This window comes from Lepisosteus platostomus, chromosome 14 (genome assembly GCF_059453375.1).
Source record: "Lepisosteus platostomus isolate fLepPlt1 chromosome 14, fLepPlt1.hap1, whole genome shotgun sequence".
NCBI classification, from domain to species: Eukaryota; Metazoa; Chordata; class Actinopteri; order Semionotiformes; family Lepisosteidae; genus Lepisosteus; species Lepisosteus platostomus.
This window is the reverse complement of record NC_142624.1, coordinates 21,892,386-21,919,424: the sequence shown is the minus strand read 5'-3', so window position 1 is coordinate 21,919,424 and position 27,039 is coordinate 21,892,386. Positions and strand designations below refer to the sequence as shown.

The window sequence follows — 27,039 nt, the reverse complement described above, 5'->3', positions numbered from 1 at the left end:
CAACTCACCAGTGTAAAAAAACAACAAGTTTCCACTTTATTACTGAATATGCAGAACATAATATGATTTTTGACATTTAGTTATTACAGTAATTCGAAATTCCTACACAACATACTATAATAAACTATTAACAGAAAGAAAATACTTAAGAAAGCACGTTTATCTGTAACTCTTTAAGACATAAAAATACTTCAGCCAGCTAGTATGTGAATTTACCTCCCAGTTTTCCAAAATGGCTATCTACAATTCTTTATCAAATACATTAAAAATATCATAAGCATTTCAAACTGTTCCTCAAATGGAGATATCCCAAGGTGATTTTTTATCTTAAACGAGACAACATAAGTACAGTATATACATTTTAGAGAGTATCTTTCCACGTTTCAATCTCAAGGTACAACACACTGATCTGTAATAAACACTCCATGTAGATTTTGATTTTTACATTGATTTATGTCTTTTCAATTCTGTTTATACTTCCGTAAGAGCAAGTTTTCCAGATTTAAATTACCATAAAATGTCACTTCCACAGATTCGGCAATTCAAGAGCAGGTATGACATGCTTTTGGCTATACTGGGTGACAGTGATCACATTCGATTTAGACACAGGGTGCTTTAGTGTCTTTTCGGTTATTTACTTATCGGGCGCTTAGGAACAGAAAGGGATTTTGTTTTGGAAGCCCTTAAACGCGGGGGGCTCTCAGTCCTGCACAATCGCTAGACTAAAGGTAGTGCAGACCCTGCGGGTGGGGGGCATGGCCAGTTCTCTCAGTCCTCCACAATGTCCAGCAGGCTGCTCAGCTGCAACTCGCAGGCCAGTTCCTCCTCTTTGCTGGCTCGGATCTGTCTGTCCAGATCCTGCAGACGCTCCTCCATTGACACCGGACAGCCTCTCTGCCTGCTACGGTCCCATTTCTCTCCAGGGACCCCAGCTTCCATGCTCTAGAGAAAGAGGAGCTTGTTACATGGAGTTTAAACCAACAAGGTGACACAGCTGCACTGGAAACATTGTGAGTATTTCAAAGTTATTGTTTGGGAATACATTTTAGGTTACAGTTTATCTTCCAGTACCTTGCTCCCTGATTGTGTTTTTCTTTGGGAATGCAAAATTGTCATCGTTATTCATGATGCTGCTTAATAAAACAAAATATTTCTAAAAAAGTTCTAGGAGTTCTTATATCAGAAAACAGAGATCATTTTCTCCTTAGCTTCACTGAGCTATGGGAAGTTTGTGATTACATTCTCTTTACAGCCACTTTACTGGACTCTGTAAGTGCTCAGTGTGCTCTGAGTAAAGAGCTCTTGTAAGCAGCGCCGTACCAGTGAAACTGCAGCAGAAGCAGGAAAAGCCCTCTGGGAGGCTGCCATGATCTCAGGCACTGAGATGAGTGTTGAAGGCATGAAGAGAGGCATTGAAAAGGAATCCAGGGGGTCCACCTCCAGCCACTGCTGCAGCTGCTCCTCAAACCTGGAGAACAAGCAGTTCGTACTGTCAGGAAACATCAGCCCTCTGGAGCAGCACGACACCAGAAGAACAGATCTGCGATGCTATGTAAACATTTAGTCTCTCTGAATTAATATATGATATAATGGACCCCTCCATCCCAAAGGAATTACAGGTGGATGCTGCACATTAGTGGTGGTGGTGGAGGGGAGTCCCTGTTACCGGTAAAGCACTTTGAGTGGAGTATCCAGAAAAGTGCTATTTAAGTATAAGCAATTCTTAATTCTTAATTACTTCTTGTAACTCACCACAATATTTTTTTCATTTTGCATAGTTCTAGCACTATTTTCAAAGCCTTTTAGTAAGTGACTAAAAGTAAGCAGGGAGAATATGAATGTGACTCTGATTTTACATGTGGTCTTGTGTTTGTAAGCACCTTGGGTGAAGGCAGTGGAGCCTCACTATTTTCATATTCCAAACAAGCAGTATAAGACGGAGAGAGTGTGGGGAGAGGTGTGTTGTATAAAAGGGCTGACCAGTGTCAACAACATGCCCCAGGAAAATTCCGTCAAGGAATGGCTGGATGAGATCCTTGGAACAATTAGCTGCTAAAGAGCGAATGCGCTCGAGGGGCCGAATGCTCTGCTCCCGTTTTGTCCCCTCCCCTGTGAAAAGCGAAGGCTGACCTCTGGCTCTGGGCCCTCTCGGCCTCCAGGCTGCTGAGGAGGCGGTGTGGCAGCAGCTCCCGAGGGGAAGGGGTGTGGGTGATGTCGGCGACAGTGGCGTGACCTGGCTTTTCCACAGGGCTGTCAAACAACCTCTGCCTGGAGTGCAGCAGCTGCGGGGTGCTGACTCTGGCTGGACTTAACTTAAATCTGCAACAGGAAACACAGCAACGCATGAGCAAGTCAGTCTGCATACAGCGGCACTCTTTCCAGCTGGGCCAGCTGAGTGGGCTCTTCTGCGACGATCCCTTTCAAACCTTTGTGAATCCTGTTTCTTTTCGGCTTTGAGCACGCCTTGTGAGACAAAACATTGAACTGAAGGTACATGATGCGCTGCTCCTTGGAGGGCAGACTAAAAAGGAACCTACTGTAAAAAAATAAGTTTTAAGAATCTGGAAAGGAACAAAAATTAAAATATATTCATCCATTTTCTAACCACTTCTTTCAATTCAGTGTCAGGGGGGAGTTGGAGCCTATCCCAGCCAGCAATAAGTACACAGACACAGAGAAAACCAGAACACCAGGAGGAAACCCATGTGAACATGGGCAGAAGTTTCAAACTCCACGCAGACAGCACCCCAGGTCTGGAATTGAACTCAGAGCCCTGGCACAGCATGGCAGCAACCACTGTGCCACCATGCCGCCCATATTTTCATATGTCTCCTAATTAACCACAAAGGCTAAGCACTGAATCCAGATATAAGATACTATGATCTGAAGTGTTGAGTTAATGATGCAATTTAGCCACACAAAGAAATCCACTATTACAGCATTCAACAAAAGAAAATAAAAATCAAACTCCAAAGTACACTACAAACTCCTAAAGGTCTCTCCCGAAAACTTTGGAAATATCAATGTCTGTTATATCTCTTAGTGACTTTCATAGTTATGCTCTTAGTGATTTTTACAGGACACGTTTTAAATTCTGTTTATACTTTGGTAAAAACAGTTTTTCAGATTTAAACTACCATAAAATGTCACTTTCACAGATTCAGCAAAACAAGAGTAGGTAAGGTAACGTAACGAAAACCACGGAGCTGATGGTTCTCCGTGTTTCTAGCAGTTCACAAGCACATTGGGGCTGGCTTACCCAAATGACTCTTGCTGCTTGTCCTTGTGGGTTTTTCTCACAGCCCGAAGCCAGCTGGAAGGGGGCTCGTATTTCTTCAGATCCTCTTTAACAAAGTACACTAAAATCTCCCCATCATCCGTAATTGCATCTGAAACGTTAACGCCAAGCGCTTGGAGATTAAACAGCTACAAATAACATATTTGTACACAAACATTTCAGTTCATGGCAGACAGTCTGCTTACAATTCATGCTCAAGGACCATTTTATACCTACCGTCCATGATAGGAGACTCCACAAGTGAAATTTTAACATTTCCATTTATACAGCTCATTTTATTTCTTGTTAAATTATAAATCTAACAATAAAAAAAGATATTTGGCCAGAATAGTCTCCCATCAAGTTCCACTAAATTTAATCTACAGCAAACAGTTCAAATGTTTTTTACTCACTGGATCACAGTAAAGAAACGAATGAACTGATTTATATTAAACTTCACCCCTTTTCTACATTCTCCATACACACATTTGAAAGTCCTGCTGCAGGGTTCTGTAATGACAATCCTACCTTTAGTTACAGGTGATTCTGGGGGCTTCCAGTCCTTCAGGCGGTGGTCAATGCACAAGGCAACAATCTCATCCCAGGGCACCTGGTGGAAAGCAGGCCCAGCTTCCTCCTCCTCCTGGGCTGACGTGGCCCCTCGCATCCACTCGGAGTGAACTCTCTTCAGGAGGTGTCCCACTTTGGACACGAGAAGGGGATGGGAGTGGCGAGAGAAAGGAATCTGGGCCACGAACTGGAAGATCCGAGCACAAAGTCCAGGCCAGGAGGCTACGGCACAACAAGCACAAAGTCATTCAGCTTGTAGGAGAGAAGGTCTAGCGCTTCTACTACAAAACAATATAAAACTGAAACTAACAAGGAAGTCTATTGACTAGTTTTAGAGATGCCACTTAGCAGTGGATCTAGAATAACTTGAATGAATACTGAATGAATGAAGATTAGTGCTAAAGATCAGTGTATTTTATGGGTACACTACATGAATTACCAAAGGTTCTGTGGAATATACAGATTTTTTCCGATTATAATTTTGAAAAGCCTAAACTCTATCTGACACATTATAAATCAAATGAAACCACAAAATTAATTTTTAAACAATAGTTCTATCCTCTCTGCTCAACACTAATGGTTCTTAGGAAATGCCTTTGTTTTAACGTCAAATTTATTCTCTTGGAAGGGTTACTGCTATTCTGGGTTTGCCGTTTTCCACTTGCAGATTTATAAAGTTTGGTCAATTTTGGTGGAAACTTGAAAGAGGTTTCTATGTTCCTATGATCACAGGTGAGCCATAGAGAGTATTTCCTAAGTACTTCACAGAACCAACTATGGTCAAGTCTGTTCAATGGGAAATATTTTTTCGTAAACCATATAAGATCTGAAAACCATATATAGGATTTGTAAACCATAAGATTTGAATGTAAACCATAAGATTTGTAAACCATATAAGTCCTGAAAGCAAAGAGAATCTGACACTACATTTCGAAACCGTGTTTTTAACCTCTGCATACCATGTTGTGCAGGCAGATCCCAGTCAGGTATCTGCAAGGTGAGGATGGCTCTGTTCAGCCAGGCCAGGTGCTCGGGTGAGTTCCACTCCAGGTGAGGAAGCAGGTTCTGGGGGCGTGGCACAGAAAATTCTGCCACAGGCCAAGATAGCCTGGAGAGCTGTTCTGAGGACACCAGGCCTGCCAGGAAGCGCAGCACGCTGTTGTATAGTTCAATAATGGGGGCTGGCTCTTGGCAGGGCAGTCCCGAAGCCTGTCTCTCTGTCTTATCATGGTAAAACCTTGTGCTGAATTCCCGACACAAGCCATCCTCTACAAACTGTACCAGTGTCTGAAAGCTCAGGTCAGGGGCTGCCGGAGAGCGGGAGACTAGCCACTTCACTGCCTGGTGGATCTGGAAAGAGAGTGGACAAAGCACTAAAAAGGGCAAATGCAGAGAATGACTCTGATTTTTAACTGACATGAATTCAATATTATGTATTGCCAAGCAGTTCCTGAATCTTCAAATTTATTTCACAAAAGAATTACAGAACATGAAGAATGGTTATGGATGTATGAGACTGTCAACACTTCTTTACGATTGTCTGTACTTTAGCATTTAATACAACACCTATGAAATGTTCTCTTTAATAAGCAGAGAAAAATTGTAGACATTTACCTGTTGAGAGCCTTGTAAATCATTGGTTGAATGCGGGACATGAACAAATATATATTCTGAAATTAAATTCTCTTCAACCAAAGCCTGCAGCATTAGACCTTAAAAAGAGAAAATGAAGGTATGAGTTCTGAAACTCATTCCTTAAAGCAGTTATACTAACAGTCTTCATTTTAAAATGGATAATATTACATTGATATTTTACATATAGGTATTTCACAGCAAGTTCTTTGAATTCCATTCATACTTGCAAAAGATTAATGTTTTTCCTTTAACTGTTATACAATTTAAAAGCATTACTATAATTTGTGCAAACTGCTGACAAATTAAGACCTATTTCATGTACAAGAAAATGTACAGATGTCTATTAATTGGCATAAGATAAATCTTATGTAATTGCTGTACCTTCCTCCAGCTTCTCTTCACAGGTTGGCTGCTCTGCGTGCTTGGGCACCACCACCACTAGGGGCAGTGCAGACTGCCAGGAATAGACCTGTTGTATCTGTTTCAGCTGCAACAGCGCAGAGAGCAGGCAAACGTCCAATTCCTCTTTCTCCTCGGTGGCTGAGCAGCCTCCAGATCCAGGCAAGGATGGCAACAACAACAGCAGGGCACTGGTGCCCAGGACATCTTTCTGCCTCTCCATCTGAGACATCCCCGCTAAGCTCAGAGGTCCATGAGTTACCTGTAATGTACCACACACGTGTGCCCATTAGCAAAGACATCCAAATACAGGGCACTGCAAAGAAGAGGCCTTTTATAACAAGGGGAACAAAGTTCGGAGCTGGAATGCAAGATTCCTTTCAAATTGAAAATACACTATTTATCAAGGACTGGCTGAAAGATAAGAATATTTCAGACAATGGCATACTACACCAACGAAAGCAATATTTAAACATGTCTGTGGATGTAGCAGGATAGAATGTGAAAACTCTTAGACCTTTATCTGTCATCATTTGGCTACTTAGATTGACAGCTGTTTGACCTGGCCACCCACTTTTCTTTTGCTTCCTAGACACTGTTAGTATACTTAATATTTTTATGCTCTCTGTCTCTCTTTTAAAGTAGACGTTTTACTCTTTTATTGTAAGGGAAGATTTGGGAGGGACATAGGAAGGGGACTGGAAATTCTGCATTTTTCTGTTTCATTAATTACTCTCAGCTAACACACTGTACCAAACAACTGACATATTCTGTAACGTTACTTTAAAGTGTAACTTATGCAGCATGTATTTTTGGTAGTTTAAAAAACAATAAAAATACCTGTTAAAAAAAGAATGCCCTATGTCTACTTGTATTCATTCTGGCAAGACCCTTAATCACTAGTTCTAAATGGTGCCACTAACTATACATTTGGTTCTTTAGATGTTTTCTTCTTTATTCAGGACTTGATTTCAAAACTTTCCTGGAAAAATGGGTGGGAACGACAATGTATCAGACGCCCCCAAATAGTGAGTGCTTGTCCAGATCGCCAGATTACAACTACACATGTGAATGAAGACAATTCTGAAACTCACTAATTAGTACAAGCTTGATTACAACTACAAATCCCACTTGACAGTTTCAGAATTGAAAACAGATTTCAAAATAGGCCTCAAATAGAAAAGTGCAATTAGCGCAAAACAAATTGATGTACATTAAATGTACAGTAGACAAACTAAAACACTCAACAATACAGGGTTACAGGAATTAATTAACAGCAATATGTACTGAGCAGAGTATTTCCAGAGGCCAAAATATTTTCTTAGCACAAAGCAGGTAGCATTGCTCAAGCAAAGAAGTTCATCCATTTTGCCCATCTGTAAAAAGATGGCATCTGTGCAATATTCTTGCATCCATGACTTAATAAGCTTTTTATACTGTAATTTAATTTATTTCAGGTTATTACATACCTTAATGCATACATGAACATTCTGAGACTTGTCTCCATGGTTTCTTAACCCATTACAGATGGAAAGAGTCTGTATTTTATCATTTTGGTTTTGCTCCATGTTTTCTGAGTTTTCACGTCCACCAAACTTTGCTTTTAGCCAATCTGTTAAAATACTATACAATGAGAGAAAATGAAAAAATTATTAGATGTCTGGTTTGTTAGTGTAACCTGTGTCAGTAACCAGTTCTAGAAAAAAACAAAAAAGCAAGACATGTAAGGTTCTTGGGAAAAAAAGGAGGTGGCCGATAGCCTTTCAAATGGTGAAATTGCTGCTTTTCTGCTGAAACTCATTGGAGTTAATGACGACACCATTAGAACAATAAAGAAGAACGAAGGTGTGGACAGTTAGAGCTGGTACTGCTAGTGGCTTATGTTACTGTATAATAATTTTATACTAGTAGGGGGTACGGTATCTATATAGTATTTTTGTTACATATACTTATTTATGTACTCAACACATTTATGGTAGTTAAGTAATGGTTCTCCTTAATCCCCTTTTTTACTCGAAAGGCATATTATGTTTTTAAAATGTTGGGTTTTTCCAAGAACAGAACCCAATAGTTAGAAAAGCTTCCCTTTATGTCAACATTTTCCCACTTCATGCAAACATCTAGGGTTTCACAGATCCAATACTAAAATGAAACTTTTGTATTAGACAAGAGAAAACTTGAAGAACAGTGTAAGTTGATGTTCTTTTGAGAGACCTAGTCTCCATTATCACTATTCATTCACCTGTTAGTGACACTCATTTCACACTCTTCGTTGCTAGGCAACAGGAGGGCTGCCTTCCAGTAGATTCTGTTTGCAGGGCTTGGAAAGCTTTCTGCCACCAAGCTAGGCAGGTCTAGTGGGGTCCATGCTGATTCACTGAGGAAACATCGACATAAACATTACAAAAGAAAAAGCTTAAATGTATCACTCGCTAACTACTGGTACAGTGAGGAATTATATAAATTAAAGGATTAACTACAAGAATGACAGAAAAACTATTTTGACAGGGTCTGCATTATAAACAGAAGCCTCAGATACGGACTCATTTTATAGCAGCCCCTTTCAATCATAGTTAGAATTATTCCACTATTTTTAATAACTGAAGATGGGATAGAACAGGAATTCCTTACCTCAGTAACTGCCGATAAAAATAATGCACCTTCATCTGATGGAGTGCCGCATTTCTCATTTGCAACAATCTGGAACCGGAAAGGTACATTAATGTTGATGCTTTCCAGATGCACTGAAAATGTTATATTATGGGAGCCACTAAAGTACAAAAGATGGTGTGAGGAATTATTATTATTACTATTATTATTGCACAAGACAATGAAGGAGAAGTAAGAAGGCCTGGTACCTTGTACAGGACACAGCAACATTCCCAGCATTCCCCAGGTTGACCACACTTCGGGCTAGAAGGTCCAGGCTGGGGGGAGAGGGGGCACTGGGCGCCAGAGCCTTCAGCTTGAAGCGTGGGTCCACACAGCATGGCGCTGCAGGGAACGCTCGCATCTGCCTCTTCAGCTGCCTGCGCACGGCCACCACATCCCGCCACCTGTCACACACGCCACAGAGCTCAGAGCACTGGATGCACTTGACCCACAGAAACCAACTGACCACAATGAACTTTCTGGCAATGTAGGTGGACTACAATGTAAATCCTGAATGCTTGCACACATTGAAAAAACTGGCTATAGGCAATGATAATTCAAGAAGTTTAACATTGCAGTTACCCGTGTTTTAAAACACCCTTACTCATATATAAGACACTAGAAGAGCAATATAAAGCAAACATCTTTTTAAATCTATCCCTATTTATATATATTCTAGTACAAAATATTTTAATATTTCTACACCGAAGAACCTATGCCTGTTAGGAGTTAACTACTAGGCGCTCAAGAACTGTTTCACTACTTCGTGCATTCCCAGCTGGCCTGTTTCTTCAAGGTCTCTTGAGTGGAGGTGTAACCCATGTATCCTTCGCATGATTTAGCAACATGAAAGGGAACAGGGGTCTTAGCTGAATATGGTCTTGGTTAGTTGCCCAAGGGTGACCTAACTGCCTAATTTTATTACCTTGATTACACCTTATATGGTAACAAACTGCTTCTGACCAACCATGAATGTATGTTTTTGTATGGAAAAGTTTGCTCATCTTCAAGAATAAAAGCCTGTTGCAGTCCTTAGGAAAGTGAGTGAGAGACAAAGTTAACCTGTTAACTTACGTCTGTCCTCCTTTCTTTATTGCAATAAAGAAATTGCTAGCTTGATTCACTAGTCATGTGGTTTACTGAGAAAAGAGTCTAACAGTACTAATATACCACATTTCACAACTCAGCAGGCAAACTTTGCTGTGCATTTGTGAAAGATTCTTATGCGTACTGATAGCCACTAAAGCAAGGCAATGATTTCAGGAATTGGCAGCTTGTAAACTGATTGCAAGAGGCTGGAATTCTGATCCAGAGAAAGGGAATCCTGATGAAGTGCGTTTTTTCTTACCTTTTCACAAACTTGCGGAAGCGCTGCACCTCCGCAGTCAGGATGTCATTGGCAAGTTTGGAAATTTCACTCTCCAGTGTCTCCTCTATTAGAGTATTACATGCATCCTCAGAGCAGCGAGCAACACAAGCAGCTTTCTCCTCCAAAGCTTGCCTGTAAACCAAAAAAAGACTTTAAAAATCCACACTTATCTACATTCCCTCTTATTTCTCAACCATTTTATCTGTTGCTTCCTTGTGTTTCTCTCATATTCCTAAAAGACTTACTTAATCTCACAAGCAGCAGTGGCTTCAATGCACTCTTTCAGGACCTCCTTTGTAATCTCCTCGCACAGGGCTTTGCTGACTTGGGCAATCAACATCTCATGTTCCTGCTTTCGTCTGTGAGACACAATACAGAAGCATTCATTAAAAACCAACAGAAAATACACAGGGCTACCAGGATTCGTTAGATGTTCAAAACCACCCTGTTCAAACCCAGATTTTCTAAACCAAAGCTGTCCATTATAAACAACTCCAGTAGAACTGGTTCCAGCTGTATTACAAGTGATGATAGCCTAGGTTTTAATCTGTCTTTTATCGAGAAGACAAAAGCAAGTTACAAAGTTCTGAGGACCTGGCTTCTTCAATCCTGCGCTTTTCTTCTGCGATTCTCTCCTTCTCGGCTGTGATCTCACCGATGCACACCTCCTTCAGCATCTGCTCCACCACTTCATTCACCACAGCTCCCACTTGACCGTCAGAGACGCTGCAATCAGAAGAAGGCGGCACTAACAACCTGCTCACATTGTGCCAACCATAACTGTAAAAATCTTATTATTAATATGCAGAGTAAGTGGGATTTTACCATTCCTGCCTGATCATCTAAGCAAAGAGCAAAATAATCACAGCACTCATATAGTATTTTCAATCCTGAAGGATCACAGATTTTGGGGTTGCGGGTACAGGACTCGCTTTAAAAGATGAGCGCTGTTAAATTGAAGTCCAACACGTGTATCGGAGCTAGTTCAGATACAGTGACGTCATCGCCCTCCCTGCACGTAGCAGGGACCTCAGCTGCCTAGGCTGGGGGAGATCTCCTTTAGCTCATGCGGCTGGTTCCCTGTTGCGTTATGACGGAGACCCGGTTTGGCGCCCCAGGTGTTGCAGGACGAAACGGGCGGCAGATGGCACGAGCCCGTACGGAATGGTAACACATGCAAAGGGACTAATCACCAGTATGCTCCTCAACCCTGAGCTGAAGTCTTACCTCAGTGCCGCAGACATATAGTCAGCCCCTGCTTTGGCCAGTTCTCTACACTCGGCTTTCAAAACATCCTCAACCAGAGACTCAACTTCTTCCATAATATCCTGGAAAAAAGATTAGAAAGTTTGATAAAAGATGTGCGTGAGATGGAGTTTAATTCCAGCAGTCTGTGACCTAGCAAGTAACCGGTGTATGCATTTTACAGTCTTTCTAGAAGCAGACCTATTGTGTCATCCTGCACACGTTTAAAGCAATGAGAAAGATGAGAGAGGATTGTAAAATAAGGGAATGAAAACACTGTTTAATCATGTAATGTCGCCTAAATAATTCATTTCAATGCGAAAGAATGGTATGTTTGGCATGAAATAAATAAATGAATGAAACTAAAATGTTTAGATGTCTTTGAGATACCAGCTTCAATCTATCTTCCAACATGTAAAATTGATATGTTTAGTAAAAAAAGAGGCCATTCAGTTGGGTCAAGAGTCTTCTGTAAATGAAATGGCGTTTTTCTGCTCAATACTCTAGATATGATGACAAACCTGTAGCATTGTAAATCAAATCTGTTGGCATGCCCAGCAGGAGCTATCTGAAGGAAATGTTTCCTCCTGTCAGAGGTGTATGGCATTTTAGAAAGCTGTCAAATTAAATCTGTCTGATAATCATGGCCCAGCTATGAAGGTGTCAGCAGGTGGATGGGATAGTTGAGACCAACGCCAATGGCATTTTTGGCAACCTTTACCACCTGTACTAATAAATGCTCACAATCATTCATTCTTTGCTTTCCCACTGGACTCCTAAAATTGAATTATATAATCAGAATGTGCAGTGAGACTGTAAAGACTCTACAGATGTCACTGGTGATGCAACATAAGACTGATACACTCTGTACATTCTCTAAAAAACAAACGTCTTTAAAAATACCTTTTTAGAGGAAGCTAGATTCCATCCATTTTCTGCTTGCAGCCTTTTATAAAGTTATTCAATTAAATTGAAAAAGCATTAGATGTTTAAAGTATTAAATAGAGCAAAGCTGAAAAATGACATTGCTAAAGGCTGCCAGAGCGTACAACTACAAACAAAATAAAGCTATTACAAAGACTTACTGATGTAGTGTGCCAAAGTGTTAAACTGCCTGAATTATGCATTGTACATTTCTTTTCATGTAGTGCAGCAATACGATTCTAAAGACTAACATTGATAAAGTATGATTTATGTATTTTATTACAGTTAAGCAACACAAGATTAAAACCATACATTTTATAATGCTGTAGTACTGTGAAGTGCTTTGTGATGGTGTCCCACTGTATATAATTAAGATAATAAATTTGTTAACGTAATGTTCTTTTTTGTTCTTATTGTCCATTGTTGGCTTCTGACAATCAATTAGAAAAAAATAATATAAATATTGTTTTTATAGAAGGGGCAGTGTTAGCTCCTGCATCATCTTTTACATCCTCAATGAATCATAGACATCCCTGGCACGTAATGATGTATATATTAAAAAACGCTAACCTTGGGCACTCCAGTTAAAACAAAATTCACAATTCCTGACCTACACATCCCACTCAAAACACATGTGCTGGGTTCCAACAGAACAGCGACTCTGGTTTCACTGTAACATAACGTACAGTGTGAGGTGTGAGGTGTTAAAATTTCCCCAGTGGTCAGACAGGCTCACCTGATCTTTGTACACAGGCTGTGGCTTGGGAGGGGGAGATGGGGGCCGGGTGGGTTCTGGCTGTACAATCTGTTGAAAAAGTGGCTCAGCTCCAAGGACAGAAGCAGACCCGACCCGTTCCGCCTCCTTTGGCTTCATTTCCATTACAGCTTTGGGTTCTTCAAAAAATCTGGACTCGCCCTGGAGCTTGGGTTTCATTAGAGACTTTACGTCAAGGTCCATCAAGGGTCTGAGCTCCATTAAAGGCTTCAGGTCTTGTTTCATTGGTTCAGCTGGAACTGTAGACAAACACGGTTATAAATTATTTATTTCTCATGTGTGCATGTGTGCTATTCACTTAGAGCAGGGGTCCTGGAGATCCTCTGTCCTGCTTTCACAGCTAGTCTTTAAATCATTCATTTATAAAGGGCAGGAACAATTTAACTATTATCAATTAAACAGGTGGAACAAAAATTAATCTTGGTGATAAACATAATTAAAATTGACCTACAAGGAAAACAGGATTGGGCCTCACCAGGACCAGGGTTGGAGACTCTTGATTTACAGGTTATTTATTCTCTGTGCTTCACCTTTGTGTAAAATATTAAATTTTTTAAGCATGAAAAACTGGAAACCATTAAGTAATAAGGTTACTTAAAATCATGAATATCAAAGTCATAGGTCCATATATATTTCAGATAGATTCATAACCCAGAATATTCTGCTCCGATTCATAATTCAAAGTACTATAAAGTACTGTAACGATTCAACTGCACTGCAGTCATGCTGTATCGTGAGGAAACGGTGATGCATACCCGCCGCACCCAGAGGGCCGCCCTTGTGAAGAGTGGGAGCTGGCTCCATCATGAGCCCGTCGCCCCTGTATCTGTTCCTGGAATCAAAGCTGCAGAGTGGGGTGTGCTGAGGTGGGCTGGGCAAGGGGCCTCCATTAATGACCTCCCCAATCAGCAGAGGTCTCTTCGCCATGATGTCCACCGACCTCTTTATCGGTGCGGGATCAACCGGCTCCTGGAAGGCAGAGCGACTCAGCTCCACCATCCTGTTAGCACCGCATGGACAAGGGTTAATATTCTGCATCAGCTAAATTACAAATACATCAAAACTCAATTCTTTGACTTCAATGCTTTAAGAAACTTTTTTTCCCCAGAGTCGTCCAGCTGCCAGATATTATTAACTTAAAAGGAAACACTTTTAAGGACGACATTTTAAACAGTACTTGCGAAAAGGAGTTAATTAACTCATCAGTAACATCAAGAGAAGTGGTTCTGGTACTTGACTGGTGGTACTGCTAATTTTCATTGCAACGGGACTTTTAATCACACTTAATTATTGCCTGGAAATGATCTTGTTAGAATTTCTCTGCACTCAGTCCTTGGCTTAAAAAAAAACCTAAAATATATTATTTTTATATTAATGTACCAACATCCAAGAGCTTTATGCACTCTCTCTAATTTCTTAATAAATCATGCACAGATGGGAATGATAATGTATTTAACATTTTATATTCTTTTTTGATATATTTTAGATAACACACCTAACACCTTTGGGTAGTTCTGAAACTCATGAACTTACCAGGATTGTGAGGCACTGAAATACAGAGTTATTTATAAAATTATGATAGTAAAGGAAACAATTGCCCTTTTAAAAATATCCCTATGGTCAAGGTAGTGTTTTCCTGCTTGAATTACTCTATGAATTTAATTAAAACCACAGGAAAATCAAGAGGTACGTGCACAAAGGGAAGAACATGCTATGGTGCAATAAACCTTTGAACCAATCAGGGGACAGATCAAGCCTTTCCCTTTCACAATCAAAGGTAAGAGAAGCAGATCCTCACTCACCCCTCACTGACGTTCAGCCCATAGTGCATGATAAAGGCCCCGGCCTCTGCAGCATCACGGAACATGAGCATCCGCACCAGGTCCTCAATGGGGAAAGTAGTAGGCCTCTGGGAGCCCACTGTGTAGGCGATGTTTAAGGCTTTCAGAGCATCACGTCTCATCTGTAAAAAAGAAACCAAACACCACATTTCCTCTCTTTCCCCCAGCTTTGCAATTTTGGGGGTACAAAAGCACTAAGTTAAAGTACAATCTTCTTTTTTAACTGGAATGTTTCTGTGCTCCCACTAATGATTATGACACTACAAAGCACATACCAACAGATCGCTTTTCCGCCCGCCTCCTAGAGCTATTGTCTGTGTGTATGACTGACCTGGTTGAAGTAGCGATGTAAGATGCAGCTGCTGAGGTAGGAGGCCACTCTAACCAGCCTGAAGAACCTGACAAAGTTGTTACTGTTGAGAGCTGCAAACACCTGCACCGCAAACTTCACCTCCAGGGAGTTGCGGATCTCTGGACGGAACTGCTGCACTTCCCTGTAAACAAGAGAGTATTTAAAATCATATAATAAAAAACGATTATATTATTTACATTTCCGATTCCAGTGATATTCTGTTCAATTAGCATTATAGTATTAATAAGTGATATTACAACTTTAATTAGAATTACAACTATAAAAGCACAGCCCCCTTTTCAAAATGGAGCTCTCTATAATCTTACATCTTTTATGGCTTTTCTATTGTTGCTGACATTTAGTGTCTGTGATATTTAAAATGGTGCACAATAATTTCCATGTTTACACATTACCCTAAAAATGTATTTTAGTACAAAATAATTATTCTTTACTTTTATTCAGAGTAATTGAATAATTCTTTGCATAAGGTATCTTTGTTATTGCCTGACTTCAATTTCAACCTACTTGAGAAGAAATGTGAGTTTAAATAAGACTTAGCACCGGAAATATTTCACCACAAATTAAGGTTATCATAGCCACTGCAATAGCCATTGGAGTAACAATGCACATACAGTTATTACAAAACAGTTATTTTTCCAGGTTAAATGGCTGATGAAAACTAAAAAGTAGCTCGAAGATCATAAATCCGACCTTAGAATGTCGCCATCGTTCAGTTTCAGCAGCACATTGTACTGGCGGAACTCCTTCTCCCCGGGACAGTACACGTTCCTGTTAGCCAGGTCCTGGTACATCTCCTTCAGGCTCTGCAGACATTTGGTCATGTTCTCGTTGTTGATCTTGGCATCAAAGGTCATCATGGGCTCCTCACACAGGTGGTGTGCACAGTGGATGTGGAATCGAGTGCACTTCTCAATCAGGGCCACCGTGAGAGGATCACACAAGTGCTGCTGGGTGATGTCCTAGCAGGAAAGAAGATAACAAGAAGTCACATTTTTGCCATTGCGGTTGATATTCCTACTGTCAAGACAACCATTCATCAATTCTATGATGGAGTTCCATAAATACACCACATAAAAAGGGGAATTAAAGACGTTATTTCAAAAGAGTTATCTTTTGGAAGTCAAAAACAGATTTGTGGAAGGGTGAAACAGATTACACATGTTTCATTGTTTCTGGCTTATCTTTTTATTGTTCTGATGTCCCTTGTTAAAATCAAAATAATTTTTTTATCTAAAAAAAATCTGTTGTTAAGGTCTGTCTGCAGTGTGCAATCTAGTTAGGATACCCCCCAATTTACTGACGAGATTTCAACCCAGCTTATATCGCTGATTCCAAGTGGTTAATAATGTTTACATGAAGTAAACATTCTGTCCTGATGCATGAGAAAAATCAAAAAGCATTCCCAAACAAAACTCTTCGTATAAAAAACATACACATTGAGAACCTTTATTGATCTAGTTTACTTACCTTGCGTATCCCACGTGTCCTGTTCCACACAAAGTCATACCAGTCACGGTAGTTTCCCTCCCCTTTGTCCATGATCTGAGTGACCAGGTAGTCCATAGTCATGCTAAGAACAGGTAAGGGCCGAAGCTCATGGGGAAGAGGTTCTTCCTGGTCAGCTGAGGACCTGCTGTACTCCTTAATGGCCGCTGTGGGGTCTACCTGCACACAGACAGGTCCGGAGAGAGATGGTCAGGCATAGTGAAGAACTAAACTTAAACGCAACTGCACACGTGCTACAAAAGAAGTATGACCTACCCACTCTGTTCCAGGAACGATCTCAAAAGAACTGAGCTGGTTGCGGGTCTCCCTCATGTAACGCTCTTTCTCGGGACACATGTCTGGACATGTGCCCACAAACACCTTGGACAAGTCCAGCTCTGTCCTCTTTGTCCTGCCTAAAGCAAATTATACACAACAGCACATGTTCATTTTCTTATTTCCGAGTTACAGCCCAAATAGGGTATTTTTTGCTTTTCTTGTGTGCTGTTGAGATGCCACTCCATAATCAGGCCTATGTTTTTTATGTGATGTTATGGATGGCACAGTGGTTAGCATTGCTGCCTCACAGCGTTGGGGCCTTGGTGCTATCTATGGTCTATCTATGGCCCTTCTGCGAATGAGTGCGTCTGTGCTCTGTGACGGACTGGCGTCCCACCCAGGGTGTACTCTGCTTTGCGTCCCTTGTTTGCTGAGAAGGCTATGGCTTCCCTGTGATCCTGAACTGGATGCAGCAGTTAAAAAAACGGAAGGATTAAGGTGAAGCTATTGTAAACTCTGCTGCATTAAGCTAAACCTGTGATAGTATATCCATTACCTATATGTGTAATTAGAAAGCACTTCACTATAAACAATCTGCGCTACCAGAAAATGCTAAATCCACACTTCAGGGCACTTGTGCCTTTCATTTTAAACTGTGCGTCACATGGAATTCTCCTTTGTTTTAAGGACTTGCAACCCGCAGAGTCCGAGATCACAGTTTTGAGCCGATTCCTTACCTTGTCGCAAAATTTTATCCCTCTGCTCCAACAGCCTGTACTTCTCCTCTGACGTCTCTGCCACCTGACCGATCAGATGGCTGAGGGAGGAAGGCAGAGTGCTGGACAGGTGGTCGGAACTTTGTCCCTCCGAGCCCGAATCGTGTTGGGACTCTGTATCAAACTGCAATGTCTTGGCAATCAAAGACTTCTTGACTGGAGACCTAAAATGGGAATCAGTTTAAAACCCTATAAGACGTTACCACAGCCAACATAGAATATTGTTGTTCATTACCTGCTACAGGTATGCAAAAAAACAAGCTCACGGCAAAGAAATCACATACCCTTTGGTGAGGGAGCCGCCGCTGACGATAGGAGATCTAGAGAGAGGCTTACGGAGGGGAGAGGCCTGGAAAGCACTGTGTCTGGACTCTGTCTCTCTTGGGGCTTCATCTCCTATCATGGATATCTCCGCTTTCTCTCCAGGGCCTGCATGGGTGACAGCCCGGTAACACAGATCAACTCACATGACCCTGCGAATGACCTGTATCCAACCCTTAATTTACAATCACATGACAGCCAGATGACTCACTTGGCTTTTTTCTATGCCAAAAGATTGCAATTTCTTCCCTGTTAAGAGACTTCCCCTTCTTCTTGGCTTTGGCAGCTGATGCCTGGGGAAAAAAAAGGCAGCGATGAGAGGAATGAAGTGAGCTGTTACCAGCTGCTGATGTTCTATGCCTGTCGATGAAACCGCGCAAACCTAGAGAAATCCAAGCAATGCTACATCTCATGGGACGCAAACATCCGAATGTGGAATCCTGTCTGTTCTCTGGAGGTGGCAAGTTAAAATACTAACCAAGGAATTCCGAAGGGAAAAAAAAAACACAACAAAAACTAAAGTTCAGTGAAGCATAACTCCAATTCATTCTGTAGTGAAAATCCTACGTAATTCAGGACAATAAGATGCTCCTCTCATGTTTAGCGTAGTGTTTTTTGCTAATCGTGAAAAAATTGAAAAAAATAAATTAATTTAATAAAATAATTGATTACGGTAACAAAAAGAAAAAAAGGGCACAAAAGCAGTGGTCAAATGATCTTCCTCGGACGGTGTTTCCTTACATGATCATGGAAGTGCACTGTAGCCAGGCTCTTGTTGGGTCTGCAGTACACCTTCAGCACTTTGCCAAAGCGGCCGAAGTGCTTTTCGAGGATTTCCTTCTTGTTGAGGTGGGGGGGGATGTTCTTGCACTGGATAGATATGGCGTCAGTAGGTGAAAGCCCTGCCAGGCCGTCACTGCTCTCTCTGCGCTGGGTTCGCCGGGCTGGAGTCTTGCTCCCCGCGTCTGAAGGCACAACAAGGTAACACAAAGTCAAACAGCAGTGCTTGCCTGCCATGTGGGGCCCAAGCACAAAATATCCCTTCAGAGGCTAGCCACTGGCATCCATTATCCCCAGTAGATGATGTTCAAAGCCGACTTGTTATTAGATAAAATGAATGAATAAATGTGAAACTTACATCCCCTGCCCTCCTGTATTTTTTAAAGCTTTATTTTGCTTTCATATTAAAAAGTGTTCTTGATGACGGTTACTGCAGCCAAGACTGATAAGTGCTTTTGAGTTACTATCTAGAACAGAAACGGTTGCTAAACAAAACATGCCCTCATCTGAAATCTTAGAAAATACTTGTATTGGATATTGGCACAAAACAAAATTTCTTCACGGCACTTATCAACACCAGTCACATCTTCGCGATCAACTTTAAGAAATCTGCCTAGTAGCTTTTAATGAACAGCTTGGCAAAACCTCTGAGCAGATTATGCTACAGATATTCATAATATGTCTTTTGAAATACAGCGGTTGAAGGTCAGCTGACGATTTGTGATAAGAATCATGCAGTAAGGCGATGTGTTCTCTAGAAAGCTCACCTGTCTTTGCTTTTTCGTTTACTTCTGCATCTCTGGGGGTTCCTCTGGGGGGTGTCCCTGGGGCTCGGGAAGAGGGGTGGGTATCTTGCGGTTGCGTGTCAGGCCTCTCTATTTCTGCCTTGCCTGGCTGCGGCTCTTCTTCCCTCGGGATCTCTTTCTTGACAGGCTGGACTGTGGATTTCAACACACCACTGAGGGCGCTGCGGAAGAGCCCACCCCCAGGACCACGAGACCGCAAAGGCTTTTTACAGGCGTAGCGCGACGGGCTCTCACTCCCACTTCCGGAACCATCCACCCTGAGTGCTTTGCCTTGGCCTTTTTGTTCAGCTTGCTCCTCTTTCCTTTTGGTTCCTTTCCCTATGCTGGCAAAAGCCGCATCCCCCGGCATCTCTTTGGCGGGGTCTTTCTCATCTCTTTTGGCGACTGCTTCGGGTTTTACCGGTTTTCTCTGGTCGCCAAAGGCCGAGGCTTGCGCGAATCCAGCAGCTCCAAACAAGGGTGTAGCAGAAACGGGAGCTTCAAGGACTTTCTCTGAGAAGCTGAAGGCTGAGGCACTGATTGAGCTGTCGGACGCCTGGGACAGTCCTACACCACCAGTAGTGATGCTGTTGGAAGGGGCTGCGGGCTGAGAGAAAGTAAATTCCAAGCTGCTGCTAGTTGTGTTTGGATGACCCTCTGTCTGCGGAAGGCTGACATTTTTACTGCTGATGGAGGAGGCTGCTGTGGGCTGAGAGAAGCTAAATTCCAAGGCACCACCGGAACTGGCGCTCAGGAGGGAGAAACCAGAACTGGTGCCACTACTGGTCCCCACACTGGCGACAGGCTGGACAGTGCTGAAGGATCCTTGGGCCGGCCCAGCCTGGGGGTTGGATGGTTCGGGGCTGCCACTGAAGATGGGCTTGAAGACGGCGGTGTCCGACGGTTTGAAGGTGAATTGAGGGTTTGCAAACCCACGGCTTCCTGTGTCAGCGGTTTTGAAGACAGAAGAGGAGGTGGAAGCGAACAGTCCACCAGAGGACGAAGAGGAGGAAGGTGAAGTGAAGGTGACGCTCTGACTGCCTGTAGAAGAACTTAGAGTTCCACTGGGCATCCCAAAGGCAGAAGTCTGACCAAAACTGGAAATTGCAGGTGTCTGCCCCAATGCAGATGATGGCGTGGGAACTGTAGAGGCCTGTGAGATGTTCATAGCCTGGCTAAACCCCGATGACTGTGCAAAACCCGAAGACTGCCCAAACACGGTAGCTTGAGCTGATGGACCAGACTGCTGACCAAGTCCTGTGGTTTGCCCATAGGGAGGTGGCTGCCCAAAAGCTGAGGTCTGGCCTGCTCCAGTTGACTGGGAATAAGATGGCAGTATTCCAAACCCTGCATTGCTCTGTGAAGGCTGTCCAAATGCTTGACTTTGGCCCTGAACCCCCGAAAGGGAGAAGATGGAAGACTGCCCCAGCCTGGAGCTTTGATCAAACAGAGACCCCTGTCCCACGGCAGATGTCTGGCCAAAGGAAGGAGTCTGACCAAAGGCAGACTGCTGCCCAAACAGCGTTGGCTGGTTGAAAGCAGATGTCTGCCCATATCCTACAGTCGGTGGTGCCCCACCAGCACTCCCCTGCCCAAAAGACTGAAAAATGCCTCCACTGGTGTTGGTACTGCTAGGAGCCTGAAATGCTCCGCCCTGCTGCCTACCAAACATGCTGCAAACAGGCACCAGGTTCGTTAATAGCGAACACAGTTACTTAACTTTTTATGTAACCCTATCTTCAGAGAAGGCGGGCAAGCTTCATCATCTTTCTCGCAAGACCGGAATATAAAGCTTTAAAAACATTTATTGGTCAAGTACAGTTTTAAATGGCCTTTGTCTGACCGAAAATCTGGTCATTAATAACATCCGTTAAGCCTGCAAAATAAAATAAAAAATCATGAAGACAGTTTCATTTTAAACGATATACTAAAAAAAGTTAATTTGACTTCATACAGCAGTTATGAACAATCAACTCACAAAATGTCTTTACCCGCTCGTCTTGTCGATTTATATTATATAAAACGTCATTGCCAACATTGTACTTGGTCTTGTTCTGTTCCTATGAACATATACTACTTAAAAAACGCACACACCGATCCCTGATGTACATAGAAATAAATATGTATAATTAAAATAATTCCAGAAGTTTATAATGACCTAATCATACAAGTAAAACACAGCAACATTAAATACTTACGTGCTGCTGTTTATCTTTTCCTCTTGCTTCAATTGAAATCTCGTTTAGGTGTTTGTAAAAAAACCGGAGGGAAACATTTCCCTGCGTCACATTTTTTGTGCTCCTGACTGCTACACAACCTTAATAAAAAAAGAACCGCATCAAGGATGTTTCCTGATCTAAAAAAGGTATGACTGTTTCTGGCAGATTGAATAATTCAGCTTGAAAAGCCAGGTTTAAATCCATAGATTAGTGGTTGTGTGAAATACTGTAATTTTAAATGTGAAGAACCTCAACATTTGCTATTTAAAATAAAAAATAAACGGGACTAAAATATACCGCGTCTTTATGACTTGTTCATGGTAATGAAAGCTAAACGTATGAATCTTATGTAAATTTTGATTAAAATGCTTATTGCCGTTTTGTGTAGATTATTTGAAGACATACAGGTCAGGTTTTAGATTTTCTTGATAGACACGTGACAATGTTAAGGTAGTTTAGTTCATCAGGGAAGAGATCGGAAATTGCGCCAGAGTGATCTGAAGCAATTCAAAGTTAATGTCTGTTAAAGAATAATGTACTACTGCACGATGCAAACCCTTCGGAAGGGAATAGCAAATTCTCGCAATGAGCATTGACATACTGCACGCACTGTGTACATTTATAATTGATACCTTTCCTGATACCAGATCATTTTATATTGGGATTTTTAATTCGTCTGTGTAACCCTTCCTCAAAGCTTTGCAGCAAGTGAGAGCTAAATTAGGGTTGTCAGATTTTGAAAAGACAAAAACGGGCAAATTTCTAAGACTAATGCTTTTGTTGTGCTCCCCCCAGCTCTTTACATTTAATCACACACACATTTGTCTCAGAGATACAGGTTTAATAACTCAGTTATTAGTTATTATGACAAATCAGTTATTAACTGCTTTGTCATATCAAGTCACTCATAATCTAAAGTGTAACGATAGTATGCAACGGCAAGTACTGTTTTGGAAACGCGAAGTTCAATGATTGGCAAGCTGGTAAACTAGAATACATTCCCAAATGTAAAATGGTAAAAGAAATATAGTTTCATATTTAACAATTTAGTTGTAATAGGGTGCGAGAGATTTTACCGCTGTCATTTTTGGATTTGCATGTGTGTGTTATGGGGTTTCCTAATTGGCCCCTGGCACAGAACCGGAAATAAACAAAACTGTCCAGGCTGTTAAATCTAACTGAAATCCACACAGGGGTTTCAGCACAGAGAACTGTATTATACTTGTTGAAATCTGAGAGTATCTGTCTGGATTTTGAGTACCTGTTACATGTTATGGGAAAAACGGCACATGGCGCCAAGAAACTTGGTACTGTTGTTCTCAAGTGAAAGATACCAACAAAATCATCCTAACTCAGATTTAGAAATACAAACAAATAGGTAAATGCTAAACAAGTCAAGCTGTATGCGTGAAGTCTAGTGTTCCGCATTAAGGTGTAAAATGCGATTCTGCTGATCAATTTTCTCTTGCCTTATTTCTGCACTGTAGATTTGCGAAGCCTGTCCTGAAGCTGGCGCCGTGTTGTTGTGAGCGATGAGTTTTGTTCTCAGAAATCTCCAGAGAGTGGTGCCTATACGACGGGCAAAACTTCGAAGGGAAGTGGAAACACTGAGGCAGATATTGGGCATACAGAGGTTTGACCTGGGGTTGATCTGCGTGGACAACCAGAGGATTCAACACATCAATAAAACATACAGGCATAAAGACACGCCAACTGACGTACTTTCATTCCCCTTCTATGAGGCAGGTGTTTTCTTTATTTCCACCGATGTTTTTTTTTATGCTTCGACAACACATTCGTGTTGTATTTTCTTTAAAGCAGGTGACCATGTATTGAATCATGTATACAGTATATTGATTCTGTCTATTGTGAAGTCTGGGCATTTTAAAAGCACACAAAAATCGTTTAAAATCGTATTTACAGTGTAAAAAAGCTTTAAGAAAAGGATTTAAAAAGATTTATACCTGAGGTGCCAGTCTAAGTCTTCAATTAAATATGATTTTATAATTGTATCCTTTTTGCATGTATGCTTTTAGAAAGTATGAATACAGATTTTGGATATGACCTAAATGTTTTTTCAGTATCATTAATTGATTGTTCGCCAGTGATACTTGAGTGTCATAAGCACTCAATCACCTCCTTAGTGAGGGAGTTAATTGGGCTCATGTAATAATGCTTTAACCTGTTGTATGTCAAATCTGGTTAAAATCAAGAAAACAAAAACCCTGAATGGAATCAATATCTGTTCTTATTAAGAGTATGATGCCTTTGTGTTATTGGTATGGTGAAGCAACATCTCAGATGGACTCACCTGCAGTTGAGCCAAGTCCAACTCCATCTTTTATGTAGACTACTGTATTTTGATGGATAGCGGTGACTGTGGCACAGACATGCAGAAGGATGTGCTTTCTGTGCACAGTAAACTCAACGAATGAGAGGTTTGAGCGATTGTCCTCACTTGCTGGCTCAGTCTGGAGAGCCAGTATTGCAGATGGACACAGCAAGCCCTCTGTTGCTTGTGTATCACTGGCTTTCTTGCAACATGAGAATTAAGCTGTGGATGACCAACTTGTCCTCATTGGCCACATGTAGGATGTGCTATAACATGTGGCACATGCTTGTCCAGGCTGTATGAGAGGGATGGGAAATGATCCCACAAGACAGCATCTCCAACCTGGTACAAAGCAAGCATCACACAAACATGACTTGTATAGTTTCTTAACAGTGGGTGGTCACACATGCTGCTAGACATTGACAGTGGACTTAGTGAACCCCTGTGATCTTCACCATCTCTGTTAATGCAGTACTGTGAATTTACCATAATTTAAAATGCAAACAAAACATAATATATAGATAAAAGCATATAATTTAAATTGAGTCATAATCATATTTTTAAATTGTATAATGCACTAGCAAGGCCTCATTTAGAATATTGTATACAATTATGGTCACCAAGTTATAGAAATCAGTGTAGAGAAGAGCAACCAAAAACATTCCATGCTTAAGGGAATGCTCTATACTGACAGACTGAAGAAACAAAACCTGTTTAGTCATGAACAGAAGATTGCAAGGGTACTTTATACAGATATTCAAAGTACTCAACCCAATGGACTTCTTCAGACACAAGTGGAAACTGTGAAAGTGAGAAACTGAGAACAGGAGGTACTTTATCAAGAGTACTGTGGGAGTATGAAAATTACTCAGCCATGTTGTTTAAATAGATCCTTGGGTTCTTTCAAGAAACATCTGGATCAGATCCTTGGATCAATTGGCTACTACCTACCAAATATGCTAGAAAGACTGAATGGCCTCCTCTTGTTTGTAACTCTTAGGTAGGTCTCATCTGTTTGAGAACATTTCATCGCACCTGCTACACTACAAGATAATTTTAACAAAAATGTAAATGTTGTGAATTTTTTTTTTGATGCTCGGCCTATGTACATTAGGAATGTATTTTAATAGATTACAAGGTCTTGTTAAAAAGACGGACTACCATCTACTTGATAATGTGTTCTTCAAATGTCACTTTCTATATGTACAGTTAACAGTTAATCTCTCACATGTGTGATCATGTAAATATCAATGTAAAATGCTTTTAATCCCACTGGATATGAATATGTGATCCAGAATACCGATGTACTGCAGCTGTAGTCATTTGTATTCCACTTTGGTTGAAGGATCTGAAGGCAGGTGAACTGCCCTCTCGACTCGACCGAGATGAATGTAACCTGGGAGACATCTTTTTGGGGGTGGAGTATTTGCTGAGACAGTGCGATGAGGAGGGATGTGATTTCCACAGCGCCCTCACTGTAAGTAGAAGAGGGAAGTTCAGGAATCCACCTGGAAACACCTCGAAAACGGTTTGTGCAATAGGAAAAAGAGGAATTAAACTTTCAGCTTACACAAAATACCCAGCCTGAGGGTTATCAGTAATGCACTGTAATACCCGACAATTCAACACAAGTTTTTTGCTAAAACGGTTTTTATTTTTTTATCTGTCATGCCAAGAAAGACAGGTCTGCATGAGTTGAAAGGTTTAGACACACAATGAACAGAAATCAGAACTTTTGGGATACCGTTTTTCCAAAATACATGAACATCACTTAAATGTGTACTCTATCCCATATCTTTAAAAAAAACAACAACTCTTGTCTTCAATGTAGGCCGTAAATTAAATTCAGTCATCTTTGTAATGCTACAATAGTCCCTGATGAACAACCCTTTCAGTTTCTTTATATATTTAAAGTATATAAATATAGCATAGTAAAAGTTATTTTAAAGACAATATCAATCACTGTGTATCAGTAGGCTAAAATACTTATGGATTTATCATTATTTTCCTTAGTTATTAAATATAATTCTTAACTTTATTAAATGTATTCATTTAGCTCAAAGGTTTCACCCAAGTTCTTTGTAAACAGGTAGTTACAGCTCATGGGATTTGTCACCTCCTGGGGTACAGGCATGAAACGGAAGAAGAATGGAAACAGGTATGGTACCTCAGAGACTGATTAACCAGATATAAAAGAGTCACTGAATTCTTGTGCACATTCCTGTCCGTTTTTGGGACTACTATGCTTAGGAGAATGTGAATTGCATGTCGGTTCTTTCAGAAGAGCGATTGGAATTATGCACATGTAAACAACTGATTATACAGTTTGGAAAAGTCTGATGTTGTATAACAAGTTTAAATATTTCTAATATTTTTATTATATGCGTTGATTATCTTGCATTCAATTCATACAGATGTTTCAGAAGGAGTCATATATTCTCAATGAGTTCAACAAACGCACAGGCTCCCACCTTGAACCACTTACCAAGGAGTACAATTCAGAAAAATAAACTGCAGAGAAGATGATCAACGGTCGTTAGTGGACTCCATGCAGAAAATGGATGCATTGCAGAGGCTACTGACTGACGAAAGTTTTGATTGCTGTATAGTATTAACAGTCAAGAATTCAAATGTTTGATTCAAATCTGTTTGTATCATCATAGATATACATATAAATTGTTGATCATAAATGTCATCTATAAAATGATGGCAGCATGGCACACAATCCTGGACAGTAAATGTGAATGTCTTTAACTCTCTATATTATAATCTGTATAATAAAATGAGCATTTTCATCTTTTATACCATTGTCACTTTTAACACAACTACACCATTTAATATAACATTTTCTTCTTGGCAGGTGTGTGGCTTAGAATATTCTTTTTTATTATTATAATATTCATTTTATATTATCAGCCTCTGAGTAAAAATGGAATATGGCCAATTAAAGCAAATATATAATCAAGAAGATGTACAACCCTGAATGTATACTTACGACTGTA

General features: G+C 40.9%; 2 protein-coding genes across 3 annotated transcripts; one reads left to right on the top strand and one right to left on the bottom strand.

Annotated features, from left to right (window-relative positions):
• Nucleotides 1-13: 13 nt before the first annotated feature.
• mcm3ap (minichromosome maintenance complex component 3 associated protein) lies at nt 14-21,807 on the bottom strand. The gene is made up of 29 exons (XM_088605014.1): nt 21,685-21,807; nt 19,469-21,362; nt 18,663-18,886; nt 18,133-18,214; nt 17,885-18,029; nt 17,562-17,764; nt 16,822-16,961; nt 16,528-16,725; nt 15,751-16,019; nt 15,019-15,181; nt 14,649-14,809; nt 13,602-13,846; nt 12,808-13,085; nt 11,130-11,230; nt 10,497-10,628; nt 10,148-10,261; nt 9,882-10,034; nt 8,740-8,937; nt 8,513-8,581; nt 8,124-8,258; nt 7,351-7,504; nt 5,864-6,143; nt 5,462-5,559; nt 4,807-5,197; nt 3,806-4,069; nt 3,260-3,389; nt 2,131-2,319; nt 1,321-1,468; nt 14-942 (listed from the first exon to the last, which is right to left on the bottom strand). The coding sequence occupies exons 2-29, from the start codon at nt 21,156-21,158 to the stop codon at nt 769-771; spliced, it is 6,528 nt and encodes a 2,175-aa protein (XP_088461140.1). The 5' UTR covers nt 21,159-21,362; nt 21,685-21,807; the 3' UTR covers nt 14-768.
• On the top strand, nt 21,788-26,839 carry LOC148648990 (endoribonuclease YbeY-like). 2 transcript variants are annotated; one of them, XM_088605016.1, is made up of 5 exons: nt 21,788-21,851; nt 23,193-23,447; nt 25,383-25,514; nt 26,127-26,195; nt 26,452-26,839. In XM_088605016.1, exons 2-5 carry the CDS (start codon nt 23,238-23,240, stop codon nt 26,545-26,547), a joined length of 507 nt encoding a protein of 168 aa, XP_088461142.1. In that variant the 5' UTR covers nt 21,788-21,851; nt 23,193-23,237; the 3' UTR covers nt 26,548-26,839. The 2 variants fall into 2 exon arrangements, with proteins under 2 accessions (XP_088461142.1, XP_088461144.1); XM_088605018.1 differs by lacking the exon at nt 21,788-21,851 and adding an exon at nt 22,825-23,012.
• Nucleotides 26,840-27,039: the final 200 nt, after the last annotated feature.